The sequence below is a fragment of the Rhamphochromis sp. 'chilingali' genome (genome assembly GCF_963969265.1).
Source record: "Rhamphochromis sp. 'chilingali' genome assembly, chromosome: 17".
In the NCBI taxonomy this organism is placed as follows: Eukaryota; Metazoa; Chordata; class Actinopteri; order Cichliformes; family Cichlidae; genus Rhamphochromis; species Rhamphochromis sp. 'chilingali'.
The window spans coordinates 10,754,512-10,770,185 of record NC_137944.1 but is presented as its reverse complement, the minus strand read 5'-3'; the positions used below and the strand labels follow the sequence as shown (position 1 = coordinate 10,770,185).

Below are 15,674 nucleotides of genomic sequence, written 5' to 3'. Positions count from 1 at the left end.
ATTCAGGTCCAGACCAAAAAGGCTAGGCAGCGCCTGTATCACCTACGACAACTGAAGAAGTTCAGGGTCTCTCCAAAGATCCTCAGGATTTTCTATACAGGCGCTGTGGAGAGCATCCTCACACAGAACATGACATCGTGGTTCGGGAACAGCTGTGTGAAGGACCAAAAAGCTCTCCAGAGAGTGATCCGTACAGCAGAACGCTGCTGCAGGATTGCTCTCCCCCCGCTTCAGGACACCTACACCAGGAGATGCCGAACTAGAGCAGCGCAGATACTGAAGGACCCGTCCCATCCTGGCAACAAACTGTTCCAACTTCTGCAATCTGGTAGAAGGTTCCGCATCTTCCGGGCAAGGACAGAGAGACTCAAGAGGAGCTTCTATCCCCAAGCCATCCGTGCCCTAAACACACACACCCGCCCTCTCACATCATCTATAATTGACTGAGACACGACTCTCTTCCAGACACTAAACCAAGGCACAATGTACATTTCAATTCCTTTAATTTTAAATATGTTTATATTGTCTATCCTGTAAAATAGTCAGATGTCTATTCATATTAATGTACAGAATTCACCTGCTTGCTGCTACTACTGCACATTCACCCAATGTATATACTATATATATATATATATATATATATATATATATATATATATATATATATATATATATATATATATATATATATATATATATATATATATTATGTTCTTCCTCTACAGCCCCCCCCCAATTTTTGCACATGTCGAGGAGTGTGTCAGGCTACATTTCACTGTGTGTTATACTTGTATAACTATGCATGTGACAAATAAAGAACCTTGAACCCTGCTCTACCACATGAGCCACCAGTCATCAGTTATTTTTCTAAATAATGAATAAAGCATACACTTGTTGGTCCTTTCCGATCTCAGTTCTGCTCCAGCTTCTGAACAATAACGTCACATTTTATGATAAAAATGTGTGACTGAAATCACGTCATTACTGGTTCAGGGAAGCATGCTGACTGTTGGAAGAAAGAGTCGATGAGGTTTCGACAATTCAAACTTTATTAGCAGTTCCTCTGTATACACCACTGACTGGTTTTTCACGTCCTTAAAAACATTCTCTGTAAATTAAAGAGGGACTTATGTACATGTTAATGTGTGAAATCAGACACACAAAACAGATCTGAGCTCAGCAGCTGATTTAATATTTCTGCAGACAAGAAGCTGGAAAGAGAGACACATGGCAGAAAAGAAGACAGTCAGCAGGTGAAAGACATTTCCTTTTTTAATCTGAGAAAACCAAAGAAGCCAGAGGTTAAAACAGACACTGCTAGAAAATGGGGAGAGGAAACAACAGTTGGCTGAACGTTGAAATTCATGCAGTTTAGGTTGTTGAAGTCATGGCAGCTGGATTCCACTGTGGAGGCTGTGGGCTTGGCTCTGTCAGGAAACAGCACAGAAAACCTCGGTTCACTTCATACTGCTTCACTGCTCAGTGACTGATTCAAGTCTATCTGGGATGGACTCTTCACAGTAACAATTATTACATATGGCCTGCAGCCACTCCACTCCCTTTTTCCTTCTCTATCAGGTGCTCATTCTCCTCCTATCCCTATATCCTCCTCTGTCACATCAGCCCTCTGCATGCCCCAATTTACTACACCCACAAACCTCCTCTGAGGTCTTCCTCTTTTCTTCCTATAGCTTCAACTTCATCATCCTTTATCCGATATATCCACTCTCTCATTGATTTCTAGTCCATCCTGCTCATCCTAATATCTTTAACTCCAAACCATCCATCACAGCAGGTCTCACTACTATCTTCGAAACCTTCCCTTTCATTGCTGCTGCTATGCTCTGTCACAAATCGCCCCTGATGCTTGTCTCGACCCTATCTGCACTCTCTTCTTCACCTTTCTTTGGACCACTAAGCCCAGGTATTTAAACTCATCTGCCTTCACTGTCTGTATTCCTTACATGTCTCCCTCTCATTCACATGTATTCTTGCCTTGCTTTTACTCACTTTCCTTCTCTCTGCAGAGGCATACCTGGAGAGAAGAGGCTCAAGGGAGCAGGTAGAGGATTGCATTGGGAGGTCCATGTTCTCATCCCTTAGCCTGTCCATCACCACAGTAAACAAGAAGGGCTCAGGGCAGACCTGATGTAATCCCACCCCTACCTTGAACTCACCTGTCACCCTCTGTCCTCATAAATGTCCTGCACCACCATCCTTCCCTACACATACTTCCTCATGCAGTACCATAGCTACTCTCAGCAGCTGGTGATCCACAAAGACACAGCGAACACCAACCTTCTCTATAGTTCTCTCCATCAACACTCTAAAAGCAAACATCACATCTATAGAAGCTGCAAACAGTCACACTTTCGTGAAAACAAAATTAAAAAAATGTTCCTTGAATTGGTGAAAAACGAGTCAGAGGTCTCCAAATGATGTCAGTAGAAAAGTAAAGTTTTTTTCTAATCTGTACACATTATTTTTGGAGTCAAAGGAAGTTAAATTTAGTACTAGTATAACTAGTATAAGACATACTCTAGCACTTAGATTCTAATGAGCATTTAATAACGTTAGATTGACTACATGAAAGAAATGACACATTATTGTTGAAAATGCACTTATTTTTCTCAAGATATGTCACCATCTGGTTTGTTAATGTATGGTTCCTTTAGCATGAACATTTTCAGGATCTACTCCTATGTTTTATAGGAAAAGGATACTCTGGGCTTCGGAGAACTTAAATAGGTCCCATGAAAACTAAGACTGTGTTTTCCTATAATCTGTGATTATGGAGAGGTTTGTCTCCATCAGTGAAAACAATATGGTGTGGTACCTGCAGTTGCTGAGCTCCCACAGCTCAGAGGCGAAGCATCTAACTGGTAGCTACAAGAAAACACAGATGTTCATTTTTACTTCAACAAGATGTAAAACACTTCATGTTTCCACTTTGTGCTTCTCAGAGAAGAAGTAGATTTGACTCTGTCTGAAATGTGATTGGCTGCAGATGTGATATGAAATTTACCCTGTTTGGTGACGGGGGTGGCATCATCTGATTGGTCCAGTTCACCAGCAGGTGTTGCTGTAACAAGAATAAGAATTAAGAACCTGTGGCTCCCTTCATCTGAACTTTTAGTCTTATTGTCTGCTTCCTCTAATCCCAGTTGAGATGTTCAAATGAAACTCATCTAATATCTGTGTGAATGTTTTCCTTCATTAGCATCTTAAATCTTTGTCTATTAATGACTTCAAATTCTTTAAGTTGGTCTTTGAACTCTTCAAGAGTGTTTTCGTTGTCAGCCTCTGATTTTTCACTCTGGATTTTCTGATTGTTGTTTGGGACCACATGAATTTGTGACATAAATCACACCAGTTCATCATTTTTTACCTTCAGTGGAGTCCAGACCATCATCAATTTCATCAGGTTCTTCAGTATCTGCATTTTCAGATTCATCCTTGAAATCCTCCTCCTCCTCTTCCTCCTCCTTTATCTCTTGCTCCTCCTCATTTCCTTCCTCCAGTTCCTCCCGCTGCTCCTCCTTCTCATCCATATCTTCCTCTTTCTCTTCCTTTTCATTATCTAACTCTTCCTTCTCCTCTTCTGCCTCATCCTCCTCTTTATCCCCATCTTGCTCTTTCTCTTCATTTTCCTTCTCTAGCTCCTCCTCCTCTGGCTCGTCCTCCTCCTTATCCTCCTCTAGCTCATCCTCCTCCTCTTTCTCCTCCCCTAGCTCATCCTGCTTATCCTCCCCTAGCTCATCCTGATTATCGTTCTCTTTTTCCTCCTTCTCCTCCTCCACTTCTTTGAACTCCTCCTCATTCTCCTCTTCTGTTTCTTCCTCCTCAGCCTCTTTCTCCTCTATCTCCACCATGTCTTCAATCTCACTGTTATTCATTTGGCTGTCTTCTTCAGCTGGAGTTTCCTCTTTGCTGTCCTCTTCTATGATAGGCACCACCTCCCCCCCCTCCTCCTCCTCACTGGTATCTTTTTCACTCGTTTCATCTCCCTTCTCCTTCACTTCCTGCTGTTCATCACTCAATGCCTCCCCCCCATCTTCTTTGTCACCATTAGGTGCTGGCTCAGACTCCGTGCTGGTGTCGGCGCTGTTTTCGGGCACAGACTCTGCAGTCTCTGTGGATTGCAGATAATAATTATGTCTGTGATGAACATGAGGAATAAGCTCATTGTCCTACAACTGTGCTTACACAGAAAGTAAAAAAAAACTTTGTTATGAATCATGGATTCTGCTTCAATAAGAGCTGTAACACTCCTCATCATTTAAAACACTTCCTGAGGACGTCACCCAAAGGTTGGAAGGAGGACACATGCTGGACTGGTTTTGCTTCACGCTGCACTCCCTCATTTCTTAATGATTGACAGACCTGATGATCATCCCACCAGGTAATGTGTGCCAGCTCTGAGTTGTTAATTGCTCAGATATACTCATATTAATAATCATCATATTAATAAATTAATAAATGAGCTTTTTATTGCTGACTTCCTAAAATTGACGAGACTGGCATTTGGCTTAGAAGTAAAGTGAACCTTGACATGCACATTTCTGTGGCTGACATATCAATGACATAGTCGGCACAGACCAGGACCCCTTCAGAATTTTACTTGTTAACAACTTTCCAGCAGCTACAGATGCACTACACTACGGCAGTCATTACCTGTTTCATATGTTTGGCTATCCCCTCTCTAATTTTGGTAATTCCACGCATTGTCCTAAACCCAAACAAAACATGCAATAAGAAGCTCTAATGTACGTGTCCTGTTAATGTTGGTGGTGTCAGTTACACAGTGGACCTGGAGCCAGCACAACCGAACCAGCAGTGCACGGGCAGGAATTCATTTCTTACTTGGAAATTCCGACACCACTTCACGTTTAAAGAAGAAAGGAATGGGTGAAATCTGAGCGTTCAATGCAACCCATATGGAAAAGATATATATAAATCTTATAAAGTTTGTATCTGTCTTGTGTGAAACTTGTATGAAAAGCATACAAGAGTGAAAACAGATATAAGACCCCTTGAAGAATATAAGTTTTTACTATTTCTTTTCCATATGGGAAACTCTGTTTGCCAACAACCAAACTGCTCTCAGCGTCAAAAGACTTCAACCTAAAGAAACATCTGGAAGTAAGTTCTTTTTTAAAAACTGATGTTAGCATACTGCAACTACCTTGTAGTATATTTGATGTACTATTGCTGTGTGATTTATTACTATTACTGAAGGCTGCATTACAACCTGCTAGCTGCAAATAATCATGTGCAGCTCTGGAAGCAGACAGAAAGAAAACATATTACTGATACAGAATTTTCTTTTTCTATATGAGATCACTGCAAAAAGTGCAGCCTTGCCTAATGTCCACCCTACTGTTACTCATCTTATATTAGGTTTAAAAATCTAGTTGATATTGCTTTCAGAACTGCACATGATTACTTCCAGTTAGCAGGCTGTTAATGCTATCCATCAAGTCTAACAGTTTGCAGTCTATGAATTAACCTCAGCTAATGGCAGCTAACAATGTTAGCTGGGTGGCAAGTAGCCTTTAGTAATAGTAATAAATCACACAGCAATAGTACATTCATGTAGTTGTAAAAAGCATGACAACATATCAAGTAATCCATAATGTTGAGAATACTTTACAGATATTGAGTAACTTAATGGAATATGTCACAAACTACATTTTGGGCCATGTATTCTGTAATCTGTAGTGGAATACATTTGAAAAGTAACTTTCCCAACACTCAACACAACTTATTCACCCATTCACATCCATTCTTACAAACTCTCGTTTCTATGTCTAAGCGCTTTCACAGCCAAATTAATGAATACAGGAGTAGTTTGGAGTAGCTTTTCTTATGATGATAAACTACTTTTCTGTTAAAATATCTTACACAAGTTAAAAATAGTAGCATATACAATTACAATACAGTAGTTACTCCGGAACAGTTTGAAATTAAACAACACAAAGAGTCAAAGGAGGTTAAACAGAGACGTGTGAAGCATGTCCTGCTTTTAGGAGGAACAGTCTTTATTGCTGACTGTTATCATCCCTTTAACGCTTTGGTGTCTATCACATTGATTTTCTATTTGTTCCTCATTCCTCCAGTGTGCTATTTTTAAAAACCAAACCACGCCCTAACCTTGTGTATCAGTCTCCTCTGAAGGATCAGAAACAAAGGTAAAAATGTTTTTCCTTGTATGTTTTTAGAAAAATTTAACTTCCTTCATCTCTCAGCTTGCTTGCTTGCTCTCAGTCTCAGTCCATCAAGTTTAAGAAAGTTTAAGAAAACTAAAGACAAGAAAATATTTACCATTTGACTGTTCTGCAGCATCTATGGAGATAAACATGTGTAAAGACGTGTACAAAGTAGATTCTTTGTGCTTTGTGACATTTTAAGCAACATTTCAAAACTAGCTCCTTCCTGCATGCTTAAGCCAAACCCACCAACAAATATGAAGAGATTTCCATGCTTTACTGGGTTGTAGTCAGCTGGACAGAGAGGTGAAAACATTACCTTCAGTTTCTTCAGGAGAATCTTTAACGTCACCTGAGCAAGATATAAATAAAACTTGAGTGATGCTTTGTGTGTGTTTCATCATTTGTGTCTCAGCATGAAACAACAGACTGTCTCCTCTCACCTTCATTGCTGTCAGCTGTAACATCAGCTTCATCACTGATGTCTGAACCACCTTACATGAAAGAAACAGAGTGAGAACAAAATCTGGGTAATTATTTGATTAATTCAGACTTCAAAGTGGATTTTAAGTTAAAATCAGCTTTATTACACTCACTGACCTGGTGGCTCAGTGGCATCAACTGAAGGAGCTGAAACACACAGAATGTTAAATGGACTGATTCTTGTATAGAGCCTTTCTACTCTCCTGGAACCCCTTAAAACATTCACATGTTCACATAAACATGCTCATCCTTAAGTGCTTTGTATTGAACATTCACACACATTCATAATGCGAATGGAGAGCAACTTGGGATTAGTATCTTGGCCAAGGATATTTGGCATAGAGACTGGAGCAGCCAGGGATCAAGCCACTGACCTTCCCATTAGTAGATGATCTGCTCTACCTCCTGCTACAGCAGTCCCATAGACAGATAGGTGAACACACACACAGTAATTAATGAGTTAAAAAAAAAATCTCAGGTAAAAAAAACAAACCCTTTCATCCCAGCAGGAGGTCTAGCCTTTCAAGCTTGAGTCCTCTACCAGAGGCCTTGGAGCTTGAGGGTCCTGCACAGTATCGTTGCTGTACCTAGGTTTGCACTCTTCTGGACAGAGATCTCAGATGTTGTTCCTGGGATCTGCTGGATCCACTTGCCTAGCTTTGATGTCACTGTACAGAGTGCTCTGATTACCACTGAGACCACAGTTACCTTCACCCTTCACATCTTCTAGAGTTCAGCCCAACTTTTTGTGTTCCTTCTTCCTGATGTTGCTTTTATTTCATATAGCTACATCTGATTATAGCCATCTCCATCTGCTTCCTGCTTCTGCTTCCTCTGCGCTCTATTTATGCACTGCCTGCTGGCATCTTACAGTGGCTTGCAAAAGTATTCGGCCCCCTTGAACTCTCCCACATTTTGTCACATTACAGCCACAAACATGGATCAATTTTATTGGAATTCACGTGAAAGACCAATACAAAGTGGTGCACACGTGAGAAGTGGAACGAAAATCATACATGATTCCAAACATTTTTTACAAATAAATAACTGCAAAGTGGGGTGTGCGTAATTATTCAGCCCCCTTTGGTCTGAATGCAGTCAGTTGCCCATAGACATTGCCTGATGAGTGCTAATGACTAAATAGAGTGCGCCTGTGTGTAATCTAATGTCAGTACAAATACAGCTGCTCTGTGACAGCCTCAGAGGTTGTCTAAGAGAATATTGGTAAATGGACTTGTTCTTATATAGCGCTTTTCTACTCTTCTGAGCACTCAAAGCACTTTACACAACTTGTGCATTCACACAAGCATGTTGTTCTAAGTGCTTTCTAAGTAACATTCACACTCCGATGGATACATCGGAGAACAATTTGGGGTTAATATCTTGCCCAAGGATATATGGCATGCGGACTAGGTGAAGCCAGGAATCGAACCACCAACCTTCCAATCAGTAGATGACCTGCTCTACCAACTGAGCTACAGCCACCCAATATTGGGAGCAACAACACCATGAAGTCCAAAGAACACACCAGACAGGTCAGGGATAAAGTTATTGAGAAATTTAAAGCAGGCTTAGGTTACAAAAAGATTTCCCAAGCTTTTAACATCCCACGGAGCACTGTTCAAGCGATCATTCAGAAATGGATGCAATATGGCACAACTGTAAACCTACCAAGACAAGGCCGTCCACCTAAACTCACAGGCCGAACAAGGAGAGCGCTGATCAGAAATGCAGCCAAGAGGCCCATGGTGACTCTGGACGAGCTGCAGAGATCTACAGCTCAGGTGGGGGAATCTGTCCATAGGACAACTATTAGTCGTGCACTGCACAAAGTTGGCCTTTATGGAAGAGTGGCAAGAAGAAAGCCATTGTTAACAGAAAACCATAAGAAGTCCCGTTTGCAGTTTGCCACAAGCCATGTGGGGGACACAGCAAACATGTGGAAGAAGCTGCTCTGGTCAGATGAGACCAAAATGGAACTTTTTGGCCAAAATGCAAAACGCTATGTGTGGCAGAAAACTAACACTGCACATCACTCTGAACACACCATCCCCACTGTCAGATAAGGTGGTGGCAGCATCATGCTCTGGGGGTGCTTCTCTTCAGCAGGGACAGGAAAGCTGGTCAGAGTTGATGGGAAGATGGATGCAGCCAAATACAGGGCAATCTTGGAAGAAAACCTCTTGGAGTCTGCAAAAGACTTGAAACTGGGGCGGAGGTTCACCTTCCAGCAGGACAACGACCCTAAACATAAAGCCAGAGCAACAATGGAACGGTTTAAAACAAAACATATCCATGTGTTAGAACGGCCCAGTCAAAGTCCAGATCTAAATCCAATCGAGAATCTGTGGCAAGATCTGAAAACTGCTGTTCACAAACGCTGTCCATCTAATCTGAGCTGGAGCTGTTTTGCAAAGAAGAATGGGCAAAGATTTCAGTCTCTAGATGTGCAAAGCTGGTAGAGACAGACCCTAAAAGACTGGCTGCTGTAATTGCAGCAAAAGGTGGTTCTACAAAGTATTGACTCAGGGGGCTGAATAATTACGCACGCCCCACTTTGCAGTTATTTATTTATAAAAAATGTTTGGAATCATGTATGATTTTCATTCCACTTCTCACGTGTACACCACTTTGTGTTGATCGTTCACGTGGAATTCCAATAACATTGATTCATGTTTGTGGCTGTAATGTGACAAAATGTGGGAAAGTTCAAGGGGCCGAATACTTTTGTATGCCCCGCTGTGATGTGCAGGATTGGGCATATAAAGCCTCTGTCACAGCTCTACGCTGAGCCAGAGGATCAGTCAGCTGCGTTTGTGTCTGACCAGATGTGCAGATTCTCATTCCTCCTTCTTTGTCTGGACATAAAACAGTAGACCTGCTCCTAAAACCTTCATCTCACCTTCATCGCTGTCAGTCATGGCAACACCTTCATCGCTGACATCTGAATCAATATACAGAAAAAACATGGTAGAGTTTGGATTAAGCGATGCAATGATGAACTGAATCACAGCTGTAATCTGGATAAGATTTATTTTAAATTAAGAATGAAAAAAAAAAATTACACTCCCTCCTCCACTGACCTGGTGACCCAGTGGCATCAACTGAAGGAGCTGAAGCACAGAGAGAGAGAGAGGAAGCGAAGGACAGGTAAGCACACGGACAGGTAAGCAAACAGCTAAGCAGAAAGATGAATAGAAAAGTTACCTTCAGTTTGCTCTTCACTTTCATGAACATCTGAGGAAACAGAAAAAGAATTATGTGTGTGTGTGTGTGTGTGTGTGTGTGTGTGTGTGTGTGTGTGTGTGTGTGTGTGTGTGTGTGTGTGTGTGTGTGTGTGTGTGTGTGTGTCTCTAGTGTGAAGTGTAAACAATGTGAAGTGTGTGTTGTATTGTTACCTGGCTCTGTTGTGACAGGTTCACTTGTCCTGCCACCTAAAAACAAAATCAACAGAATGAACAATAGTGTGTGTGTGTGTGTGTGTGTGCGTGTGTGTGTGTGCATGTGTGCATGTGTGTGTGTGTGTGTGTGCGCGCGCACTACCATTCAGGTGCTCCAACAGAGGCAGAATTCTCTCTGGAACAGAAAAAAAAAACCCACTTTCATATATCGACCTCTGAGGTCTGTAGGTGGTACTCCAGCCACCACTCACCACCTCGGACACAGACTGAACACTGATTTAAATTGAATTGTTTTTGAAACGGCAGGATCAAAGGTCAAATCTTTAACTAATGCAAGCGACCTTATATTTACCATCTTCTGAGTTTCTCTCTGGAAGGAAAAGAAATGATGACATCAGACACACTGACCACATGTTTCATATCAAACATGCCACATGTAAAATCATAACTGATGACTACGGGCTTTTAATACTAATGACCCTTAATTAGGTCACTACAGTTAATTCAATCTGTAAAATAAATCTGTAAAAACACTTGAATTGTTAAATAATTATAATTTCATATGAAAATACAGACTGATAAACGTGATTGATTAATGATATGATGATAATGATGTCATGGCTTACTCTGGACTGGAGCTGCAAGTGAAACAGCAACAAGCGCAAAGAGCAGCAACACAGTTGACCTGCAAAACACACACACACACACACACACACACACACACACACACACACACACACACACACACACACACACACACACACACACACACACACAAAATTTTCAATCCAAAGTGTTGCAAAGTGTGATTTGACTGCAGCCTGTTTGCATAATTTGACTATCTTGGTAAAAACATGAAGAACAAAAGCTTTTCGATGAATCGGTTGCTGTGGTTTTGACATGTTTTCGATGTTTTTGCTAATAGTCTAAATGGAAATTTAAAGCTAAACGTAAATCTGAACCCAGAATAGGGACAGATTTATCAGGAAATCTAATCAAAAGCCATAATTTTAGGACTTCTCTCTCAACACAACTGCAGGAAAGAAACTAAAGAACATGAAGTGATGAATGCCAGGTGATCAATCTCAGGTTAAATGACTGGGCTCCTTTGTGTCTCCTCCTCAGAAACACACAAAGCATCTATTCTTTACCAACATATAGCGAGCCAGCGCGGAGAACCTTTAAGGATCAGTGTGTTACTGTTGGTGAGAGGAAACAGGATTTATTCAGCCAGCAAACAACCGAACACGGCCTGAACTCAGACAGCAGCACCACACAGAGCCAGACTTCACGCTGTAGTTGACTTTGAAATTATTTCACCTCTCTTTGTTACTGTACAATGTGAATCAGATCAAAGGTTGAAAAGGAGCTCTTGAAAAACTCTGAGTCATCAGCTTCATGATTTTTTCCAGGCAGAGAGCAGGAGTGCCTCTTGAGCTTTGTGAAACCATTTAAAGCGGTTCAAAGTTTGAAGACAGTCTTGACCCAGCAGGCTCATGTGTAGCTAAAGAATGAACTCACCGCTGCAGCATGTCGGTAATCCGCAGGTTGATGGAAGCTCTGATCAGGTGTAACTTAAGTGTATTTAAACTCGACTGAAAGAGAGCAGCAGCTTTTTATACTCCTCCTCTTCCTCCTCCTCCTCCTCTGCTCCCTCCTCCGATCACCTGGGCATCTGCACAGACTCACTTTGAGCTTCTTTAAAAGTGCCCTGTTTACATTCAGAGCACAGAATTAAATCCAAATTATTCTAGACCCTGTGGTGAATCAGCACGAAAAGCAAAGAGATGCAGGGTTAGAACAGAACAGCATTCACTTGGACTCTCGCACCAGCATGACTTTGCTCATCATTAAACTGAACTCCAGTTAATGAAGCCTTTAACTCGTTTCTCCTTGCAGAATGTTTTTTCATGTTTTCTCAACTTCAACTCCTCGTGCTTTCGTCTGATCAGCATTAAATTACTCTGAGCTGATTGTTATCGCAGCACCAACGTTTGAAACGTAACGCTGAGACAAAGCATTGTAACCACGTCTAACTGTTCCACCAGGAAATGTACAGAGATGTGTGTGTGAGCATGTGTGTGTCTGGAATGAATATGTCCTCAGACATGAACCGGCTGGACCACAAAAACAAAGAGCGTCTTCTTTTCCTCTTCACGTCTGTATTGTTGATCTTTTGTTTTTAGATCTTTTTATGAATCTGTATATTCATTTCTGCCCTCAGGAATTCGCATGATAAGGTGGGGCCAGGTTTCACAATGAGCACACCCGAAACCCTGATTGGGACCCACACCCAGTTTCACACCTTGGCTCAGGGGATTAGAGGATCATCAGGGGATCCTTTTGTCCCTCTGTGGAGGGATACTCCCACTAGGTTTAAATCTGGGACTCCCCACCATTTGACCTTAGAACTGAAGAAGCTTCTCGGATGAGAGGTGAAACGTCTTCAAGCAACTTAAATAAGTCCAGACGCTTTTCTTTGCAAGCTCCTTTGACTATGAATCTGTATAGAAACTATTTTTTTGGCTGGACTGGTACTTGTATAGTAAGTGTCTAAGCAAGGTATCTTACATTCATGCACACTCAGAGTTCAGTAGTTGCCCTAGCTGGAGATCAAACTACCAACCTTTCAATTGTTAGATGACCTGCTCTCCCTCTATCCAAAAGTTGTTTTATAATTTTAAATGGTTACAATGAGTTCTGAGTTCCAGTGTTCAAAAGAAGTGAAAGAATGAACTTGTTTGACTTTGAGAAACTCCTTGTAAGCTTTAACATGACCACTGTTGCAGCATGAAAGAGTGCTAGCTCTGTTAAAACAAAGAGCAGGCGCTCACAGTGTGGGTGAACAAATATAGTTATCCTGCAGTGCTGATTATGCAAACATGATGTCAGAGTAGCTGACTACAGATTTGGCAATAACTGTGTGGTAGGCGTGGTCTCTGTGAAAACATTTTATTTACTGTGAATTATCCTCATGAGTCATGAATTCATCCATGCAGCCAGCTAGTCACACTTCTGGAACCTAGTTGCACCAGATTCCAGACGAGCTTACAGTCAGCACACCAGGACTGAAAAAAAAGGTGAGCTTTTTAATTCAGAAACTTTCTAGTGAAAACTGGGTCTAATTAAGCAGAAACATTCCAACTTTGATGGAGCAGCTCCTATTTCTAGAAATCTGGCCAAATATATAATTACACAGGGTACAGGCTTCATTCTTAATACTGACAATGGTTTGCCCAATCAAATCTCTTACCACAACTGGCTCCTTACCTAACTTCCCGTTGTACTTGTGTACTTTGTACAACAGACTGTAGTGTTGAAGTGGTTGAAAAGCTGAAAAGCTGAGAGAAAGAAAGAAACTAGAAACAGATGCAGAAACATGTAACTTTAGCAGCTGCATAGTCAACAGTAGCACCAACAACAACTAATATAAAGCCCTTGCCATCACAAGAGGCAGCTGTTGCTAACATTAGCTATGAAGAAGTGCTGGATGAGGAACAGCAGTCCCAATAAAAGAGTGAGGAAAAGACAGAGGAAGGTAAAATTAATATGGTAAGAAAATAGATGAAGGGACATAATTAGGAAGAAAGAAATTCATGTAAAATAAATGGCCAATAGCACTCTAGCCAGGCTGACAAAAAGTCAGAACACTATTGAGAGAACCATTCTTTTAACATTAACTAGAAATGGCTTCACAAATAAAATTTTAAGCATTAGAGAAAACTCATAACAATCTCACAGACACAACATAATGTACAGCTGCTTTCAATGCCATTGATATTTATTTAGATTTTTTTTCTCCAGTTGATCTTTTTGTCACACACTGTTTCAGGTTTAATTAATATTCTTTGATTTATTGTTGTTCATGGTTCTGCTTGTGCTTTAATAGTTTCTAATCCCTAGGTTACTGTTCTTCCTCTGTATTCTACGTTTCACATCTAGTCTCCTTTGTCTTAATGTTCATTTGTCTCCTCATTTCTAGTTTCCCAGGTTCTAGTTTCCTACACTCTTAGATCTTAGTTTCTAGTTTCCTGTGTTAGGTTTTTGTTTCCTCTCTTAGTTTACCCCTCTTGTGTTCTGAGTCCAGCAATTGGGTCCTCGTCCTGCCTGCCACAGCACTAACCCTGACACTTCTGATCTAACTTCAGTAATTCCTTCCTCCAAACCATCAACATGTCTGTTAGACCCCTACCTTTATCAGTCCTACCATTAATTAATGCTTCAATCTTAAATATGATCAACCTACCTCTATTAATCGGCTAAGTACCGCAGGCCTTCAAGCTAGCAGTAGTTAGAATAGCTAAAGTTATTGTAACAAGGACCCGGGCGCAGCCCTCATTGTAGCAGGAGACTTTAACAAAGCGAACCTCAGACAAGTCATGCCAAACTTTTACCAGCATGTTTACCACACCCGGCTGTTGGGAAGTCTGACCACAACGCCATCTTCCTCATTCCCCAGTATAAACAAAGCATACGGAGGGAAGACGTGACCACGAAGGAAGTAAAACGGTGGACTGCCCAATCAGAAGCTACGCTACAGGACGCACTCAACGACGTAGACTGGGACATGTTCAGAGCATGCGCAGTCGACATCAACGAGTTTACGGAAGTAGCAGTATGCTTCGTCAATATGCTAGCGGAGGAGATTATCCCCACTGCGAGAGTCACCACATTCCCAAACCAGAAACCGTGGATGGACAGATCGATCCGCACTGCAGTAAACGCCAGGACCGCCTCCTACAACGCGGGTCTCGCCACTGGCGATATGAGCGCCTACAAAGCGGCCTCATACGGCGTGCGGCGCGCGGTGAGAGATGCCAAACGCAGGTACCGGGAACGTGTGGAGTCCCGCTTCCACCAGGGCGACACACGGAGTATGTGGCACGGACTACGCACCATTACGGACTACAAAGCCAGGGACACTGCGCCGATCAACGCCGACTCTGCATTCACCAACGAGCTGAATCGGTTCTACGCCCGTTTCGAGGTTAGCCAGGCGGCTAATGCTATCTACCGCCTGACTACCGAGGACAGTGACGTCATCAGCGAGAGACCGGTGACCAGCATCACGGAGCATGACGTCCGAGCGGCACTGAGGAGAGTGAACACAAGGAAAGCGGCGGGGCCAGACGGCATCACCGGCCGTCTGCTGCGCTGCTGTGCTGACCAGCTAGCAGGTGTGTTCACTTACATCTTCAACGAGTCCCTGGTGAAGTCTGTGGTCCCCACATGCTTCAAAAGATCCACCATCATCCCTGTGCCCAAGAACAGCAAACCCTCATCCCTGAACGATTACCGGCCAGTTGCACTGACCTCGGTAGTAATGAAGGTGTTTGAGAGGCTGCTGAAGAACATCATCTCCTCCTCCATCCCAGACACCACAGATCCGCTGCAGTTCGCCTACAGATCCAACAGATCCACAGAGGATGCCATCGCCCACGTCCTACACACCACTCTGAGCCACGTGGACAAGAAACAGGGTAACTATGTGCGAATGCTGTTTGTTGATTACAGTTCAGCGTTTAACACAATAGTGCCCTGCAGACTGTTCACAACGCTGAGGGATCTGGGACTTAACAGC

The 15,674-nt window shown here is 42.2% G+C and overlaps 1 protein-coding gene across 3 annotated transcripts; it reads right to left on the bottom strand.

The window, feature by feature from the left end:
- Positions 1-1,031: 1,031 nt before the first annotated feature.
- Positions 1,032-11,713, bottom strand: stm (starmaker). 3 transcript variants are annotated; one of them, XM_080862863.1, is made up of 16 exons: positions 11,615-11,711; positions 10,720-10,778; positions 10,446-10,463; positions 10,236-10,268; positions 10,091-10,126; positions 9,900-9,929; positions 9,776-9,805; positions 9,595-9,636; positions 6,810-6,839; positions 6,653-6,703; positions 6,529-6,561; positions 6,325-6,345; positions 3,389-4,132; positions 3,026-3,082; positions 2,837-2,886; positions 1,032-1,427 (listed from the first exon to the last, which is right to left on the bottom strand). In XM_080862863.1, exons 1-15 carry the CDS (start codon positions 11,623-11,625, stop codon positions 2,876-2,878), a joined length of 1,206 nt encoding a protein of 401 aa, XP_080718989.1. In that variant the 5' UTR covers positions 11,626-11,711; the 3' UTR covers positions 1,032-1,427; positions 2,837-2,875. The 3 variants fall into 3 exon arrangements, with proteins under 3 accessions (XP_080718989.1, XP_080718990.1, XP_080718991.1); XM_080862864.1 differs by lacking the exon at positions 6,325-6,345 and having other exon boundaries at positions 11,615-11,713; XM_080862865.1 differs by lacking the exon at positions 10,091-10,126 and having other exon boundaries at positions 11,615-11,713.
- Positions 11,714-15,674: the final 3,961 nt, after the last annotated feature.